At 50.0% G+C, this 18,510-nt stretch overlaps 7 protein-coding genes across 7 annotated transcripts; 2 read left to right on the forward strand and 5 right to left on the reverse strand.

Annotated features, from left to right (window-relative positions):
- Positions 1–1,239: 1,239 nt before the first annotated feature.
- Positions 1,240–1,891, reverse strand: N7532_001134 (uncharacterized protein; the record flags this gene model as incomplete). Its single annotated transcript, XM_056613628.1, has 2 exons — positions 1,240–1,743; positions 1,793–1,891. The coding sequence occupies 2 exons, from the start codon at positions 1,889–1,891 to the stop codon at positions 1,240–1,242; spliced, it is 603 nt and encodes a 200-aa protein (XP_056478669.1).
- Positions 1,892–2,287: 396 nt separating this feature from the next.
- N7532_001135 (uncharacterized protein) lies at positions 2,288–4,233 on the reverse strand (the record flags this gene model as incomplete). Its single annotated transcript, XM_056613629.1, has 4 exons — positions 2,288–3,199; positions 3,248–3,930; positions 3,979–4,089; positions 4,143–4,233. 4 exons carry the CDS (start codon positions 4,231–4,233, stop codon positions 2,288–2,290), a joined length of 1,797 nt encoding a protein of 598 aa, XP_056478670.1.
- Positions 4,234–8,317: 4,084 nt separating this feature from the next.
- On the forward strand, positions 8,318–8,980 carry N7532_001136 (uncharacterized protein; the record flags this gene model as incomplete). The annotated part of the gene is made up of 1 exon (XM_056613630.1): positions 8,318–8,980. The coding sequence occupies one exon, from the start codon at positions 8,318–8,320 to the stop codon at positions 8,978–8,980; it is 663 nt and encodes a 220-aa protein (XP_056478671.1).
- A 2,729-nt stretch (positions 8,981–11,709) lies between these two features.
- On the reverse strand, positions 11,710–12,027 carry N7532_001137 (uncharacterized protein; the record flags this gene model as incomplete). Its single annotated transcript, XM_056613631.1, has 1 exon — positions 11,710–12,027. The coding sequence occupies one exon, from the start codon at positions 12,025–12,027 to the stop codon at positions 11,710–11,712; it is 318 nt and encodes a 105-aa protein (XP_056478672.1).
- A 125-nt stretch (positions 12,028–12,152) lies between these two features.
- N7532_001138 (uncharacterized protein) lies at positions 12,153–12,485 on the forward strand (the record flags this gene model as incomplete). Its single annotated transcript, XM_056613632.1, has 2 exons — positions 12,153–12,216; positions 12,292–12,485. 2 exons carry the CDS (start codon positions 12,153–12,155, stop codon positions 12,483–12,485), a joined length of 258 nt encoding a protein of 85 aa, XP_056478673.1.
- Positions 12,486–15,113: 2,628 nt separating this feature from the next.
- On the reverse strand, positions 15,114–16,613 carry N7532_001139 (uncharacterized protein; the record flags this gene model as incomplete). The annotated part of the gene is made up of 1 exon (XM_056613633.1): positions 15,114–16,613. One exon carries the CDS (start codon positions 16,611–16,613, stop codon positions 15,114–15,116), a length of 1,500 nt encoding a protein of 499 aa, XP_056478674.1.
- A 604-nt stretch (positions 16,614–17,217) lies between these two features.
- Positions 17,218–18,023, reverse strand: N7532_001140 (uncharacterized protein; the record flags this gene model as incomplete). Its single annotated transcript, XM_056613634.1, has 4 exons — positions 17,218–17,425; positions 17,486–17,576; positions 17,626–17,885; positions 17,935–18,023. The coding sequence occupies 4 exons, from the start codon at positions 18,021–18,023 to the stop codon at positions 17,218–17,220; spliced, it is 648 nt and encodes a 215-aa protein (XP_056478675.1).
- Between the last annotated feature and the right edge of the window lie 487 nt (positions 18,024–18,510).

Here is an 18,510-nt window from a genome sequence, read left to right on the forward strand (position 1 = left end):
AGCCCGGTGCGTCGGGCCCACGATATTCCGTGCTGGACAACGCACACAAATATCGCCTGGCCTGCCCCTCCCTCGAAAAGAACATCGCCGTTTCGAGGGAGAGCCGGGCTCTCTCCGCGACGGCTTCTTCCCGCCCACCGCGGAAACCCCCTCATGTATATACCACGTATGCTCCCGCATAGCTATTTTCCTCCTAGAATATACGGAGTGCCACGGGCCCGCCTGCAGCCCTCACGGCGCCGTAGCCCTCCGTCAACGAGGTCTACATCGCCAGTGTTCAGACCGCAGGTGCCCCGTGCGGGCCAAAATATCTCATCCGTCTCTATCAGTGCCAGTGTAGCAATGGTTGGAATAGAATATATATTTCAGATAACACCCAACAATCACCCAGCAAACTTGAAATTACTGAAAGCCACAACCTAGTACCTTTACGAATCCCACACATAAGGCCATTATTGTACTATTCATTTATGATTACATGAAGATCTCTTATTGTTTCATACTGAGCGTACATACATCAGGTACTCACTTAGTCACCACAGTCACCTGACTCTGTACCTCTTCTCTCACTTCCCACGCTCTCTCTTCCTTCCTCTTCTCTCTCTCTCAGATAGCAGAAGATAGCAGCAGATAGCCAATACCACCTGCTTCTCACCCGTTCACGATCATCCTTTACATCTCACACTCTCACATACATTAAGTGAAAGAAAGTGCAGAATATTATTGGAATATGTCGATCGGAGAGACTGATATTACAATCAGGAGCAAGATGATTCAGCAGATACCCAATCTCCTACCTGTTTTGTATGGTAATCGGGTATTCTCGGAAAAGCAGCGCTGTAACACACTAAAAACCCCTGAATAGATGGTATCCTGAACGGGAGCCGACAGATAGTTCTTCAGTCAATCAATCGATCGCTGGGATGGTTCAATTGGCCCCTCACGAGTACTAGTCGATACCGATATCCGAAAGTCCGACAAAATATAACACCTCATAATGAGTCCCAATCGGTGTCCTATGAAGTTCCCGTGAATATGGACTAAGAAGCATGGTAGGAGGAAGCCCATCGGGTCCTGCGACATTGTAAGCTTTGTAGCCTTTAGCTACAGCCTCATTGGCACGGCGTGCGTAAACCGTGGTGGCCGTTTTGCCGGGGCTATGTGATGTGCCACTTAAACAGAAAATTTTCTGGAAGCACGATTATTACTTGTAGGTCAATCTCCAGACCTGCTCTGCGATTATATTGCGATACAACTGCCCATCCATGAATTATACAGCCCCGTTTCTCGACACACAAACCGGGTCACCTTCATTTTATCCCCCCAAATGGAACCATTAATGTACTGCTCCAGAGAGGGCCACGGACATCTGTCGAACACCAGCCGCAACGCATAGCTGCGGGCCTGGTCTCCGAATTTCTCTACGCCGCCATGGTCCTCCATAAAAGGTTTGGCGAATTTCCCGCTCTCGAGGCGGACAGAAAACGTCCTTGGCTGGAACGCGCCCTCCTTGAACCTTGACGTGGTCATCCGAATCCGTTCGAGGGTATTCTCGTCAAAATTCCAACCGGGGGGACAGGGACAGCGGCGTTCCGTGGAGGTTATCTCTAGGCTCAGGTGGGTCAGTGTCTTCGCCGTCCTGCTTCCGGTGATCGCCAGCTGCTCGTCCAGGGCTGTAGGGTTTAGGGCTCTCCAGTCAAAGCTCGCGGCCAATGTAAAGGCCGTTTCGTGTCCGTCCCAGATCTGCTGGTGTTGAGCGCACGCCATTTGCGACAAATGGAAATGGACGTACCTCACCGGTGCCGTCAATACTAAACTTGATGCATTGCCTGTCGCCGTCGTAGTACCATGGCTCTGTAGCCAGGATGGAGCTGATTGTTTGTGTCGCCATGGTCAGGATGTTTGGCTGCTTTGGTATCTGTCCAGGAAAGCCACTGTTAAGTGAAGAGAATACCCCGCATAGCCTTGATCGGCACATGACTAATTTGAGTTTGGGGCCTGACTTTGCATTCATCACCATCTCGAAGAACAGAATTAAACAACCAAATAAATGAGCATGAATATTATTGAGGTGCCTATTCTTAGTAAATATACAAAACATTTCAACCATACCCAGGCCCAGTGAGCAATGGGGTGAGCGGAACCATGGAGATCAGTGTAAATTTTCCCAGGAGATAAATGCCCTACATACACAAGTCAGAATTACCTAGGTGTTTTTGGCAATCCGCTGGTATAGATACGTAGGAAACCGAACGGGCAGACGAAAATCTTCTTCGATCTCTTTCTGTCATGTAGTAGATCCGAAGCCTGAAATCCTCTTCTTCAGGTCCTCACCCGCGATCCTTGTTTTCATTGCCTCCCGCATGTATCGAGCCTGATCCTTGGCACGGATGATCCTCCCAGTAGCGAGGTCTGCGTCCAACCCGCACGAAAGACGGAAAAAGTTGAGCTGACCAAGCTTGACAGTCACCTCCCAGTGCTTTTTGGGTATTTTGTCACCACGGTCGCTATGTCTGCCCACATCGTTATACCAGGCTACTCCAACGTTGGCGTCGGTAAAATTGCTCGTGAGCAGAGCCGACCTCGCCACTGGGTCAATTTGTAGGCCAGGACCTGTTCGTTCCGGGTCTCCGATCCAATAGACCTTGTTTGAAGTCGGAGGTGTTTTGTCACTTGCTGCGATAGCTTCGAGCGACAATTCCTCTTCATGTGTATTGATGATGTCTGTGAGCGGTATATTAGGGCAGGTCCATCGGAGAAGGCGGAATTGAGGCTCAAGCTGAAAGAGGAGATGGGAAGTGCCAGTCTTGAATTCGCGCATATCTTTTCCATTTGCCTTGAGCCAGAGCGGACCAGGGAAGTATGCTCCTACCACCGTGGCTGGTGTTGTAGTTGCATCGCTGGTTAGTAGCATCAGGTGTGGATATGCATTATTTTCCAGGGTCTTCACAAGACGGGTCACTGTCAAGTCATCTGGCCTCTGTGTTTGTTTTTCCAAAGTAATCCGCGCGTCCTGCATCGTCGCCCGAGTGCTCGTCGGGAATTTAGGGTGAGGGATAAACAGTGTAATAGCCCCAATAATCCCGCCAGATACAGCTCCTACTGGCTCCGGTACTTGTGACAATATTTGATTATCTGCAGCCATCGGTGGTTGAAATAGAACAGTCCAAAGCTGGTGGAATCGTTGGTTCAAGTTCGGCTGTCAAAGATTAGATATGCCCAGACACTTCAGTGTATGCGCGCATACCAACAAACCCATTGCCCTAAGAAGATGCTCAGATCCAAGTTTCTCTCCATTATAGTCCCCGCCTAGTCCTTTAACCAGAATATCGGCCAATCTTTCGACAACAGGCTCAGATTTATCAAAAGTACCAAAATGGAAGTATGATCCCCATTTAGCTTTGTGCAGTCTCAGCCGTAGAAGCAAGCTTAGCAATGTCGACAAATCCTTTCGAGTCACCCGACACCCTGTCCGGACTGGACTTTCACTAAGCAGCTTTCGGGATGCAGGTCCTAGCTGATCCTGAGAAGGAGCCAAGCTCACCGATTGCGGCTGCGTCATGGCCAAAATATCCATGACGTCCTCCTCCAGAGATGGATCTGTGGGCTGGTTGTTTGGACCCTCCGGAAGGCTAATGCTTCTAAAGAGTCTTTGGAAATCGGCTCTGCGGAAGAAAGCGCAGTCATGGCGCCAGAAATACTCCCCTTCGTCCTGTGTACCCAGGATATCAGTGCCTTGAACGGCTAGAAGTGATACAGCACGTTGGAAGCCGCTCGAGTCGACTTTGCTACTGTCAGTGGCATCGCAGGGGAAAGGGTGATAGGCAAAGTAGAGGAAACATCTCCACAGCAGTTGGACCACGGCCTCGGAATTTGCCACATCAGGGTGCTTTTTCTCAATGTATTCCCGGAAACTTATCACGTTCCAGTCTAAACGTATCGTTAGTTTCGAGAGCATCCTTTTAGTGGTCCACGTACACCGCTGGTGGGAATAGTCTTCGACACAATAGGCGTCGAATGTGATCCAGAGATGCTGGACCTCCTTTATTCTAGGGGCGAGGGCTATCTTCAGATCTTCGAGGACAGAATCTGGTGAAGTTAAAGATGGCGAGTCACATCAACATATATCTATTTCGACTGACCTTGAGTGGCTTCATTGAGATACCTCTTCACCTTTCGTTCGTGGGGGCCGAAGTGAAGGCTATTCAGCACCTGGCCGAGTGCTCCCAGCATTTTTCCGACCGCAGTCGCTTCGAATTATTACTTTGCATGAGAGAATCCAATATGAGGATAGATAGATACGTGAATGACTTCGAACTTAAAAGGAGAAGTTTTATTGGGGTTGCCTCACGTTGGCCACGCTGTCTCACGTGACATCTACACCGACATTTCGGAGGGCTCCTTCCTCCTACAACTGCCTCTGAAGAGTCAGTTGCTTGCCTCTGGTGGTAGCTTGTCATCTCTCACGCAGTCAAGACTCGATTTTGTCCCTCCCACCTCCCCTCTGTATACAGAAACTAGCATTGCAATATACAGACACATTGCCTCCCTACGAGGGAGCGCGGACGGGCCTTCTCTGACGCTACAGTTTAATGCGTTTACGCATAAGACCGCAGCACAGGTGACCTGTTACGGCCAAACTGCACACGTCTTCTGTTCCCTTCTTGACTGGGAGAGGTCACCAATAAAATGAGGTAATATAAATAATAAGCGAGCTGCGCGGTAGCTGCCATCTATAACAAAGCGTCCTGTATCTGGTTCGCTGATGCCTAACCAGCAGGCCGCCAACTGTGCAATACCACTGCTATTGGGCCAAGGGAAATCCTTAGAGTGGGAGGATCAGTGAGTTTGCTGTTTGTGCTGGATCTGCAGGAGGTAGCAAAAGATTCCTGTTCAGATTAGTCAGCATCTCACCCAACAACCACGACAGTTAGTTACTCTTACAGCACACTATTCCTTCATTCACACATACGGTGGCTATGTGCAGGTGCCAAGAAGACGAGTGTTTCAGGTGCTGGTAGATCATCCAATGATGTGCACTTTACTTCAGCTGAGATGGCCAGAGAGCGACTCTATGACAGAGAGTGATTCTCACCCGGGCTTACCCCGTTCTCACCCTGTCTATTGCACACTCACCCTAATCACCCGAGTCGCGCGACGCTAAAGCGGCACTCACCCTACTCATCCAGGCGATAACCACTAGAGTATTGATTGAGCAGAAGCCCCCCACAGCCGAATTTTACGCAGTAGTATGCTTGATCGTGCGAAGACAGGATATTATTTCTTGTACTTGTCATTTAAGTACATACGACCATAGGGTGTGGAGAACAGGGCTTCCCGTCCGCTCAGCCGTACTTAAGCCACACGCCGGCAGGTTAGTAGTATGGTGGGTGACCACATGCGAATCCCTGCTGTTGTATGTTTGTTTTCGTTTTTTTATATATAATATATCTTCAACATTCATTCGTCTCATGTTTTTCCAATCCGAACTTTATCATCTAGTTTATTTCCAGTCATTGTGACTTCAGATAAATATGATGCGCCTAGGCGGACAATTGACGAGACCCACTGGATCAGAGCATAGTATCGAGAGCTGAAGAGCTGAAGAGCTGAACTAACTATGTAAACAGCAACCGTCAGCCTCAAGGAGAATTTCCAGTAAGGTACCTTCCGATCACTGTAGTCCTGTATTGGGGGTCTGTATCTTTGCTGTGGACCCCGAATCATCGCCCTTTAAATTAGGGGTGATTTCGTAGGCAATGTTATCGATCCCTGGTTTGACAGCAGAGGCACATATCTAATCAATTTTATGATTGAATATTCCGACCTGATAGAGCTTTCAAAAGGACATAACAGAGGTCCAAACCGGAGATTCTGTAAGGCATTTTCTTTAACGGATATGTCAATCCCTATTTCATGTCGGCATCCCGGGTCTTTTACTGTTGGTATCACCAGCTAGGTACTGTGTACACAGTTAAGTGGACAGTTTGTATGCTCCAAAGCAAAAAGTCAATTGATTCTGTTGATAGATGGAGATGTGTACCAGGTCCGGTCCAAAATACCCCTGAATCCAATACGCCGATCCTCGGTGGTCCCAATACCGGTGCCGCGGCTTGGCGCAAGGTCACCCAGCAAAGGAATGTGATCTACCAGTCGCCAGCGGTAAGTTGTCGCTTGCTTGGTCTGACAAAAGGATATGTCCCGACATTTACAGTGCTGAGTCATGTGCTAGACCGAGGATACTGTGGGTTGAGACGAATCACAGACCATTCGCCCGAGGACGGGCTTTGCCTCGAGGGGTCGAGCCTGCGGGTAAGATTCACCTAGAATTCGCCTGATCCTCTTGCTATGATCAGGAACAGTCTTAAGTACACTGATAAAGATGTAACGTAATCCACAACCGAGTCGGCACTTTCTCCGTCATCACTAGAATATTAAAGCATTTCAACCACCAACGCCATCAAATTAGACTATATAAAAGATAAAATAAATAGCTACTTATTAGGACAACTTCTTATGGTATGTCCAACAGTCCCGCAACTACTGCAGCGTGCTGGAGCTCGCTGGCGAGGCCTGGATGCCTGCTCCTCAACATGCGTATCAAGCTGCTGGAGACGATTTTGACCTTCCTGTACAAATAAAATAAGGTCATTACCTAGAGTAGCACGCCTCCTTACCTTCTTTTTCATTTTCCGCTCATTCTCAGCCCGTAGAACCTTGATTTCTTGTTGAAGAAGTAGGTTCGTATTCATTGCCATCTGCGCGGCCCTCTCAACATGTTGAATATGAGACATCGGACTGCTAGAAAGTTTCCTTTTTTGAATGCTTCTCTGCATTCTGCGGATCTTATGATCAAGCTGGCGAGGATTCTGAGGTGTTTGAAAAGCAGAGGAGATTGAACTTTCAACTTCAACAAGAGGTGGTGTTGGCGTACGAAGCTGGAAAGTAATCTTTTCAAGAACTCGGTCTTTATCAAGTGGCTTAAGACCAGCACCTGCAAAGCCATTGCATATATTCCCTCGAGTAAAGACCCTCTCGCGCGCGGATGGATATAGGTGGAGGAAGTCTTCCTTTTCAATATCGTTATTGCCGGCAGCCATCATCTCCTCAGTCAATTTCCCGTACGCGCGTTTAAGCGGCCCAAAAACACCAACATCCAGTGGTTGAAGAAGATGAGAAGTATGGGGAGGCATGCAGAGGCAGATTATTGCATTCTCTTTGCAAAAATCATCAAATTCTGCAGTCAGATGACTAGAATGGCCATCAAGAATAAGCAATCTCTTCGCACCAGTTAAATGATGTTTTGATTGTGGTTCAAACATCTCTTTTAGCCAGCGAAGGCCAATCTCATCTGTCGTCCATCCATTCTGGCTTCTTGCGATAGCGTAGCCCTTATTAAAGAGAGCAGATTCTTGATACCAAGCAGCCTGGTGTTCTTTTGCTTTCAAGATGATCCACGGGGGTATATGGATCCCTTTCGAGCTCACGCATTCAATAATTGTGACCCATTCTCGATTCCCCTGGATAACTCTTCGAGGTCTTTCACTACGCTCCACCGCAGTGATGACCTTGGAGGTTGAACAGAGTCCCATTGCAAAGCTAGTTTCGTCAAAATTCCAGATGTCATCCTCATGGATACCATGTTCCTGAATAGCCTCATGCACAGTCTCAAACCACTGTTTTATAACCATCGGATTCTCCTGCTTTGCACGCTGGTATGTAATCCTCCGATTATATCGTGTACGTAGCGCTGGATGGCGTTTAACAAAGTTGTATGCCCGGTTAACGTCAATGGTTGTGGGAGGATCCTGGGTACGCTCACGAAGTAAGATCTGCGCCATTCCACGGAGAAACTCAGGTCGAATCGATAAGCCTCGTTTATCTGCGTCTAGCAGGTGCTTGACCAAGACTTCTTCTTCATGAGCTGTTAATTTATGGCAATTGGCACGCGTTTCCGACCGTGATTTCATTCCCTTGAGCCGATCTTGAAGGGTTGACTTTGGTACGCCAAATACTCCAGCAGCTTTTGATTGATATTGGATTTGCTTGCTTTTGTACGCGTGTATGGCCATTTGCATTCGGTTTTCTTGAGATAGAGGCATTCTGAATAGTGGTGGTGGAATAAAGTCGCGTTGAATAGTGCTTGATGGTGGTGCTAGGGAAAACTGCCGACTCGGTTGTGGTGCCGACTCGCTTATGGATTACGTAAAACGCAGCCAACAGAGGTGTAAGCAGGCGGTGTAAAGCGGGGTAATTCTGATATATCTCATTCATCTGCCTCCCCCCCCCCCCCCCCCCACCCACCGAAGTCACGGCAATGGCCTCAACCGAGAGACCGCAAATTCTTCTTCTTTCTCTCGCGTACAGCGACTTCATCGATGAAAGTTACTCCACGCTCTTCAACAGGCTCTTAAAAGTGGCGGTCATCAAGCGCGCAAAGACCGCAACCGCCGCGCTCAAAGCCATCGCCGAGACCACCTTCAAAGCAATCATCATAACAGACGAGGGCCTTACCGAATCCGACCAAGAGACCCAAAAAGTACTCGCTAGAATCAAAACTTACATTGAAAATGGCGGTCTTACCATAGTCGGTCTACACTTCCCGAACTTCACGCACATGGACAAGTTCAGGGAGTTTTTCGAGACCTTTGGCCTTCCCTGGGACAATGGCGACTATCATCGCACAACCTTCCAACTTAATCCATCAGGTCTCTTGCCCGAAAGCATTGAACCATCTTCCTTGCCTGAATCATATAGCATGAAGGTACTTCATGTCAAGAACGCTAAACCTGAGGAAAAAATATTTGTTCCGATTGATGGCGCGGTAACTCAAAGTCTTGTTTTCCCTCCAATGTACGTGAACCAGGCCCAAGCTGGTGTTGTAGGGGCAAAGCTCGGGCGGGGTCATCTTATTTACTGTGGGGATGTTAACGGGGAGGATGGATCCAATCAGCTTATGTTGGCGCTTTGCGGGTTTTAGGGAGTGTACGGGCTCATGAATGTTATGATAGCTAGTAGGAGAGGTCGAACTAGATATACGTATACTTCAGCTATCAGGAATTTCCGATAACAAGTTGATCAAGCTACTCGCTGAGCTTCTTCACAATATATGGTTCTCCTAGAGGATGTGGACGCTTCCGGGTTGGGGCGCAGGGACCACACCGATGCAGACCATGACGACAAACCAAACACGAGAGTCACCCTGCCTTGCCTTATGTTCTTTATGGCGTATCTAACGTCATCATATTGAGTAGACTGCATTAACCATAAGCCTTTTCGCCTTTCATAAGACAGTGGCAAGTCCAACCAATCATAGCCTTCTATGGAATATTCAGTAGCTAGCTGGCAGCTCCCTGGCAGGCTGAAAATTCTCCGGGTGGAACGGCTTAGCCATGTTGTAGGGTCGGAGAGTTTAAAAGCGGTCTCCGTTTTGCCGCACACTGCTTCACTGATGTGTGGTGAGTGTCGCATCCAAGGCATTGGCTGGGCTACTTGTAGGTATAGACCAAGGCCACACAGCGTTTCAGAAGATGGCACGTACTTGGTCATACCGGTGGACAGCGGAATTGGTTGTTGGCGGAAAGTCATCTCTGCAAATCACATTGTGGCCCGGACCACCCCTGACGGAGCTGTAAGGCCGATTGGGTGATTTAGGATCCATCTGGAGTCCAATCAGCAAATAATAAGAAGCGGTCCCTTGTGTGTGTAGCCACGGGCTCAAAGCCACTGTGATGAGACCAGGCTGTTGTGATCTAGCACTGCAATAGCCTCCGACGGCAGGCTTATCCCCGATCGTCTAGCCACCGATTCAATGTTATGGATCATGCGTTTGGTATCTGGGAGCCTTCTGCTAAACGCAGTTAGAGACCGGCATACCTCGACGAATGCGTCTTCGATCCCATCGTGGCTTAACATGTCGACTAAAATGCGTGCGCTGCAGTTGATAGACTGTAGTATTCGCCCCGAAATATGCCTAGGTCCATATAGGTCCCGGTGCCGGCAAAGACAGTGAGCAATTATTTTCGCTGAACGGAGCCGGGCTATCTTCGCCTCTTCGAATGAGGGCTGTTTGGACTCGGAGACGACGTCCGCACAGCTCAGGAGTACTCCGAACAGATTGATTATTATGTGATGATACCTGATACTGCAAGCCGAGTTACAACACTGGGTCAATGGAATTCATCAGTCGGGGCCCTTACTGCACAAACAATGTTTGTGGAATCGGCTCTTCGCCTATTCCGAGAGCGTCGGGCAGATTTTCATGCCATCACTGCAGGCGTAAATAGAGCCCTCCGGCCGCTACCCACATTTGGTCGAAATCCATGTCGAGTGACAAGAGATCCTGGATTTCTGCACTTATCTCAGTCAACGATGCCATGGCAACCATCCCATACCAGAGGAGAGCTGGTCTCTTGCCGGGCCCATTCTGATTCGAGTGTGGATACGGGATCCATGGAACCTTATCCTCGAAATCATTGCCCGAAAATGACGCGGACTGAGGGGGGCTGGAGATTTGTGACTCTATGGCGCTCCATCGACATTTGCCTACATCGCACAATCAGCCTGAAATCAAAGCACAATATACGCGAAACAACACCCATACGATTTTAGCATGAAAAACCACATGCAGTGATTGACCTCACGTATTTCATTGCGGCGGACATTCTTTCCCACCGTACTTTCTTGTTCTTGGTGCCTGGAACATTTCGAAGACTTGTACAAGCTGTACGGCCTGTCTGAACATGATCTAGCTAGCCGGGCGCTTCTCGAGACTGTGACTGGTTAATAAAGGCGTTTTAACAGCATACTTGGGGATTGTTCTTGAAGATCACATACACATAGCTCATAAGGCAAACGGCCTGTATGTTTGTCAACGAAATCTGACCCTCCTCCGCCTTCCACAGCCTTTCTGCCTCTACATAGAAATTTAAAACTTCGATGTTTTATCTCCAGGAACAGCGAAAACTTCTGGAAAATTAGAGTAAGTCTAGTAGAGTCAGAGGGGGCTCGTCGGTAAAGTTTATGGATGGCATGACATACACTTCCTATCGCAAGAATGCTGTTGAGAAGTAACGGGCTACAGAATTCAGAGTTCACATCACCCGTGATCATATGGGCCAGAATCAAGCCCTGATCGAACATCTGCGACAAAGGATGATCCCAGGTCAAGTACAGTGAAATAAGGTGAGAGACAAGATAATCATCTTGCGTGACTGTCGTCCAAGGCTGGGCAGGTACCTGGAATAGTGGTATGTCGAAAACTTTTCTAAAGTGATCCTTGCTAGGGGATCAGCAGATAGCCGTTCCTGTTGCACGACAGTTTCAGGCCCGCCCAGTTTGTCGCTGGGAGATTCTGCGCCCGTATCGTCGCAGATGCGTCTATTGATGCCGGGATAGGATCCAACGAAGAACTGTTGCGGACGGTCTCTAGGAAATGCTGGATCCTGTCTTCATCTGCCGAGCGGAGTAATTCAACTAAGGAATAGAGCAGCCCACGGTAATGCTTCATTTCCCCAATAGTGCGTCTCGCGGCAGCCTTACGTCGAAGATCCAAGGTTTCATCGAAGATGCATTCCGCGTTAGTGCTGTGGCAGGCTTTACAGGGCGATGGGCGCCCCGAACACTATCAAAGCAGACCGAATTATTAGTGAATGCAGTACGTAGTGACGGATGCTATATGCGAGGATCTGTAGAAGGGCAGTTGTCAGCTTACTTTACAGGAATTGAAAGATCTTTCACGATCTCCCATGGCATTGGCAGTTTCATGGAAACCTTCAGCGCGCTGCGCATCCCGAAGAGGCTTGTTCGTGCTTCCTCGATCGCGGCTTGCGTCGCGATGCTCAGGACCAGGTTCGCGAGCGCCCAGGCAGCGACCTTGACCTCCTTCAGCTGGATCTTGCCCCGTTTACTTCCGGAGGGCAAGCCCGCTTCACCCTGTACTTTGACTACGACCGCCGCGGAGGGGGTCAGGATATTAAACAGGGAGAAGACCAGCGAGGGTAGCATGTAGAAGAGGATGCGGACCATCGCCGTGCCGATAACTATTCCTGTTTTCTGCTTTGTTAACTCATTCTCCCAGATCTTTCTCAAACACATACACCCTCGATCTCTCTCTCTCTGCCCAATACACATCTCTTGAACAATTAGCCATCATGTTTGGACCGCCTCAACTCGACGAAGCGACCATAAGGCCCATCGACTTCAACCGCACCTCCCGTCGCATGCTCCAGGACATGCGCGAAGAGACCTAGGGCTGGGTCGTCTACCGCACAACCTACCGCTCCGACCAAGCATTCCACGAAGCAATCGAAATTCTCACTTCCTGGATCAAGGCGGGAGTCTACGAAGATTTCCACGAGTACGGCTTGGACAACCCGGATCCCACGCCCAACGATCAGCTCTGGGCGCGCCACCAGCTAACCGTGATCGAGGAGCCAGCCACGCTGGACGGGACTTCGTTGGACGAAGTGCGGGGGGCATTTTGAAGGCTGGGTAGAAGCCCAAGATAAGCAAGGTGCATGGAACAATTACGGCGCGTGCTTGGTGATGGATGAGGCGGCTGTCCAACCGCTGGGCGAGACAATGACGCCAGAGGAGCACCGGGAGAAGCATGGGGAGCGCTGTTATACAGAGCTGTGGCAATGGTTTCTTCCAGCTGTGGAGGCGTTTCCGGAACTCGAAGAGGGAGAGGCCGATTTTGAAGGATGGATGAATTGTTCGGTCTTTAATCTAATACGGCTGTAGACGTCTTTGGGCGATGGGATGTACATGGGAGATGCCTCGAATGAGGTCCAGGACAGGGTGTATTGAGGGCGAGACTGGTAGGGTTGCTCGGCGCCACCACTTCCGGCTCCCATCCCTGTTATAGATCCTCCATTCCCTGGTCTGACGTACGCTTAGGTTTCTTAATCGTGTCTGTATTCATTTGACCTTTAAACTCCAGAACTCCCGACGGCATCGACCCCGAGGATTGCTTGCAGGACTCGGCTCGGCCCGGCATGTCTATTCTACAGACAGGAAGGTGGTGGAGACCGAAACACTCACTTGAGGCTTTCCCCCTCACACGACCAAAGAAAAGCAAGGGGAACGTATATTTTCCACCTCGCCCATTTCCTACATTTTAAACCACTTATGAACAAGAAAAGTTGCAAAGACAAAATGATGCCAGTCATGAGTTTTTTAACAAGCCTAGCGCGGCTCCATGGAAGACGACTTATTGTAGCGTGAATATTATTGGGATCAGTAGCCAGTGTGGTCGCAAGAACGTAGATAGGCGACTGCAGGGGACTTGTGTCCAGCGCGGTCGCCAGTTAGCGGCCCTGCGCTTGTGCTGGTTGTACGACCCAGGGTCCTCGGACCTTGCAGGTCCGAGGGACAAGGTCTAGCGTACCTGGTCTGACATCACATGGCCCGGTACACAGTTCATCAGAACGTGGGCACACAGCCCCAGGCCTCAACTCATGTTCTTCCGACCTGTAGGTCCGAGGACCCCGGTCGTACAACCAGCACAAGCGCAGGGCCGTTGCGGTGGCAGGATCAGACGCAGAAAACCTCTCTTGACCAAAGATCACTCTAAATCATCTCATTGTGTATTCAGTTCCAGTGCTAGATTCAAAGTGCCCCAAAGTGCCCCACATCCGCTCACACATGCCTGCGATAAAGCAAAGTCACTTCATGCGGCGTCTGTTTAGACGACGAAGTAAAGCCAGTGCTATCTCCCCACTCGCAAGTCGTCTATCGATCCTATTTCCCAGTCAATTTTCAAACCTCTAGTCGGTTTCAACTCTCCAGCACTACTAACAACTCTTTTAATATGGGTCCAGACATATGACTCTCTTAACGAGAAACAATTGTTGCTGATTTATCGATCCGTTTTGTGAGGGCACTTTCGTAAGGAACCTGTGCGGGCTTAGCATGAGAACCAATTCTTGGCAATGATGCAGCATCCTAACTATAGTATTGCCACAATAAGACCGATATCTCCACAATAAGCAAGGTACAAGGCAGAGTAAGATATAAGTGGTGGGGAATATGTTTGGTTACATGAGCGTGAGCATCTGTGACCTAATACTTAGAAACAGGGGCATAAAACGCTCTTCACAAGCCCAATTTCGTCTTGTGACGACTGTCTCAAGACAGCCACAGACATGTGACTTTTCTGCCAAGATACTGACGCTCACATATCTTCATCACGCCTGTGTCAACCCTCTTAATACCTGCGACACCGTTTATTCTGGCTACAGGCCTCTCCTGGTTGTGGCCCACTTCTATATAGACATCAACAAAGGAACTTATCTACATGATTATATACACATTGTGTCAGATGTGTGCCGTGACCGAACGAGGGGCACAGCAACGATACCGTTCCGGCCCCCCAGATGCACGATCGCGAGCGCCGATCACCCGCCAGTAGTCACCCCTGGGTGAGCTAACCGATAGTATGATTGAACGATCACAAACTAGTGCAAGTGCATCGAGGTTTGGCATAAAGACAAGTCCTCCGCTCACCTATGCCGTCTTAACCGGGGTTCTGCCAATAGGGACGGGTAAAATCACTGTCTGAGCAGAAATGCTAGACATGAGATAGTACTGGATTCGACCGGACTTCTTAAGGCTTAGCCAGAGGCGACCACGAGGCGCCTAACCGATGTTGTCTCTGGCGCCTTTGGGTCCCTGCCAGCGAGGACAATAATCTGCTGGGCATGGCTAAAGAGCAGGCCAGGGTCGCGACGCAAGAGGACGCTACCCCACAAGCACAGGTCTCCAGAATGAAGTCAAAAACCTTAAATTTCGCACGATCCCAAGCAGCCAAGAGGAAGGGCTTGCCAGAGAAAGTAGGGAGACATGCCAAACAAGTGGATACAGCGCTCCCAGGAAAACACACCCGGCAGCTGTTCGGCCAATCCAAACATCCTACACTTCGAGGGACCGAGCTCTTCGGACTAATCTAAGTACTTGGCGCACTCGACTGGTGCACCTGTCTGATTGTTTGTTTATTTGATCTAATGATTAACATTTCATCTCTGATTATACGAGCTGAGAAAGATTGCATATAAATATAAAGAGAGCCTTATGCAGATGAATAGCCTATATATAAAAGAATAAAGTTACTACTAGAGCGATCTACTCTCCCACAAGGCCCGCGACGACAAGCCTTCCCGATTTAAGACGTGATGATAAACCTCCTCGCCGGCGTCCATTTCTCTTAACAATTGCATTGCGCGGGGGTCGATATTCAAGGTTACCGCCAGATAGTGCAGGGCAGTGTTACCATCAACATCCTGTGCGCGGACATCAATGCCTGCATCGACCAGAGCGCGCAGGGTATCTAACTGGGCTTCCTGCTCGGTGGGCGTCAATGGGGTTCTCGCACGGGGACGCACTGGGTTGAGCCAGGACGGCGGCGTTGGCTGCAAGTGTAAGGGACTGGGTCTAGCATGCGGTAACCAGGCGCGATCCAGAGTTCTGGCGCAATGAATGCTCCGGACGACGTCAGGGTTGTTTTGATCGATAGATTCGGATGTCAGGGGCAGCGAGGCGATGTGAAGCAGCGTCTGTCCGAGAGCAGTGGATCCCGCAGACGAGAGGGGCAGGGCGAGCCAGGACAGAAGGGCTGGGCTGTGACGAGCGACGGCAAAATGAAGGGGATGGACTTCGAAGATGGCAGAGCGGAGGTGATGATCGAGGTCTGGGTGGTCTCGCAGCTCTATGATACACTCCCTGATCTTGGGGTCGTCTGGATCACAGCAGGCCAAGGCGTGGGAGAGTGGCGGAAGGGACAGAGTCGGCGCTGCAGCTAGAGGTCGATAGTTTGGGGAATAGTGGCATTGATGGAGCAATTTGTGAAGCATGGCGCGGTTACCTGCGGTGATGGCTTCGTGGACGGGCGATGAGGTCGACAGTGATGATGAGTTTGCCTCCTGGATAGACGGTTCGTCCTCAACAATTTCATTGGATGGTTGAATCTCCGTCCAGGCTGATTCATCTGCTCCGGCGTCGCGAATCATGTCAAACATTTGCTCTTGGCCACAAGCTGCGGCTACTTCTAGAGCCGTTAAGGCCTTGGTGGAGCGGAATCGTTGGCCTGGCAGATTGGGCTCGGTCCAGAAGCGAGGAAAGCCGGAGTGACGCTCGTTCAGCTCAGAGGTGGTCAAGGGCTGCGTCTGATGCCGGATGCCTTTCGCCGCGGCCACGGCGAGAATGGACTCTCGCGGCGGGCACATGGCAAAGCTCGACGTGTCGGTCTTCGCATCTCGGCCGCGGATGAAGCGCACAGAGTAGTCGGACAGATAGCTTAGTTTGATGCCCGCGGGGTCCGCACCCGCCGCCAGAAGCGCACGCACATTATCGGGAAGGTTTGCGCGAATAGCTGCGGTTAATGGGGATTCGTAGACGCAGTCAATAGCGCCGGTGATGTTGGCGTTGGGGGAGCATCGCTCGAGGCCGCCGCGGTCTCGAGGCGCGAGATGCGCGACTTGAGACAGCTCGTAGCCGTAGAAGTCTAATAACGCCAGTAAAACAGCCGGATTGGGATTTTGAGCTGCTCGAATGGCTGGGGGGATCTCGGTGGCTGTGTCGAGGTCGTCGGGGGTGAGTTCGTAGGAGAAGGACATGGCTGAGGTGAGATGGGTGCGGGAAGGATGATCGCGCGATGGTCCACCGGGAGGGATGTATCTACTATTTATATCTACTAATACTACTAGTACTGAACTAAATCAATAAATTAGACTCCGTTTTTATTATTCATCCTACTTCGTGCGGGGCTGATTTGATGACATCATTTATGTACCTCCTTTACTACTATGTGGTCTCCATACAGATGTTAGTATAGTACATACTACTGGATATCAGGTGTCCTCCTCAAGCCATAATTCCTCGATGGCCCCGACACATCGTCCTGGTCCTTTTGATCATTCTGTCACCGCGTGTTCTGAATAGCCCCGCTGGGCAGGAATTGGCGACTGAGAGTATAACAATGCCAGTCAAAGTACCATCGACCAGGACAGTCGGGGTCATCTCATGAAACGGTACCCAGTTAGCCTCTCTCGGCGCTAGTGAAAGTGTCGAGGTGATCAGGTCGTGCTGGAACAGATAGTTGCCTAATCGCTGCACTGTCCTTCCCGTCCCTGATTCAACCGCTTCCGCCGCTCCTGGGTACCAGCAATAAGTATCGGGGATTTCTTCATCGCCGGTGTCACAAGTCAAGATATGCACCCGTCAGTTCTCTCCCTCGTTGTTATTCCCGTCAACGCGTGCCCGTGTTCGATAATTGTATTGTTGGCCGTGGAAGGCAACGATCGCATAGATCTCCGGTCGCCACACCCCATTGTTGTTGATGAGATGCTCGAAATGCAGGTGGAACATCCCATAATTATCTTGGGGGATCTCTGGTAGCTGGTGTTCTTGGCCGGAAGTTGCCCCACAACTGCGGAATTAGCGAAGGAATATTTTGGTATGTGTTAGGTATCAAAAGGGTAATGCGTACTTTCCAGAATCTGTTCCCCACGATTGGTTAGGACGAGCTGCTCGTACTCTAAGGGTGAGATCGCCGTTGATAATTACTTGAACCATATAGCCTGAGACAAGGTTTAGCTATGATCTCCCATAGTCGGAATAGGCTTGTACCCCAGCTGGGCTCGCTACCAGTGCCCGACGAAGGATACGCCTCTGCTTCCTCTTCCAGGTTCCTCGAGACTAGCAATTTGGCTTCATCATCGAGGAACTGGGAGCCTTGGAGAATGCCACACCACTTTTTGGTTCCAGCAGTCGGGCAGCGTAAGACGCAAAGCTCGCCCCGTGGCGTCTCAGCATCCGAGACGACATCAAAGGCATTGTGTCCCATACACATCAAGCTTTCCGTTCGGGCGATCGGTTCCGCATTGGACCTGGCCGGGTGAGTTTTCATGTACATACCATCTTGGAGGTCTGACGTACCAATCACTTTGAAACTGGGCAATATCCCCAAGGCTTAGCCGGAGTTCATCAGCATAACTGGAGTTGTACTCAGTTTCCATCAGCGACATCTGATGTCTGACTGGTGCCGATGGCCAGAGCGGTGATCTGGAAGAGCAGGCATTTCCAGTCCTCTTTGCTCAGATCGTGGCGCTTTGACAACCCATGTTCAATATGTTCAAGTTCCCGTTTAGAGTACTATTTTTGATCATTGGTACAGACAGCATTCTGGCTGTACTTGACCAGCTGGGTCTTGAAGGCGGACACGAAAGGGGTAATTCTAGTAGTAACGTCACTAAGTCAGTAAAGGGGCCAATTGACACGATGGTTTGTTGTGTATCGACATACTGTAGTGGCGGGCGAGTCGCAACGATACGACCCATATCCTATGGGCCAGAGGGTTAGCATGAAGTGTTCCGTCCAGACGGGTTGACAAGTGATCTTATGGTCTCACCTGTCATACAGCCCGAGGGATCTGTGGCAATGGAGGCCTTCCCAGCGGGACATTTCTCCCGTACAGATGAGAGGAATAGAGGCCAAAATATTCCCACCATGGTA

The sequence above is a fragment of the Penicillium argentinense genome (genome assembly GCF_028826775.1).
Source record: "Penicillium argentinense strain IBT 30761 chromosome Unknown utg000002l_segment0_segment0, whole genome shotgun sequence".
Lineage (NCBI taxonomy): Eukaryota > Fungi > Ascomycota > Eurotiomycetes > Eurotiales > Aspergillaceae > Penicillium > Penicillium argentinense.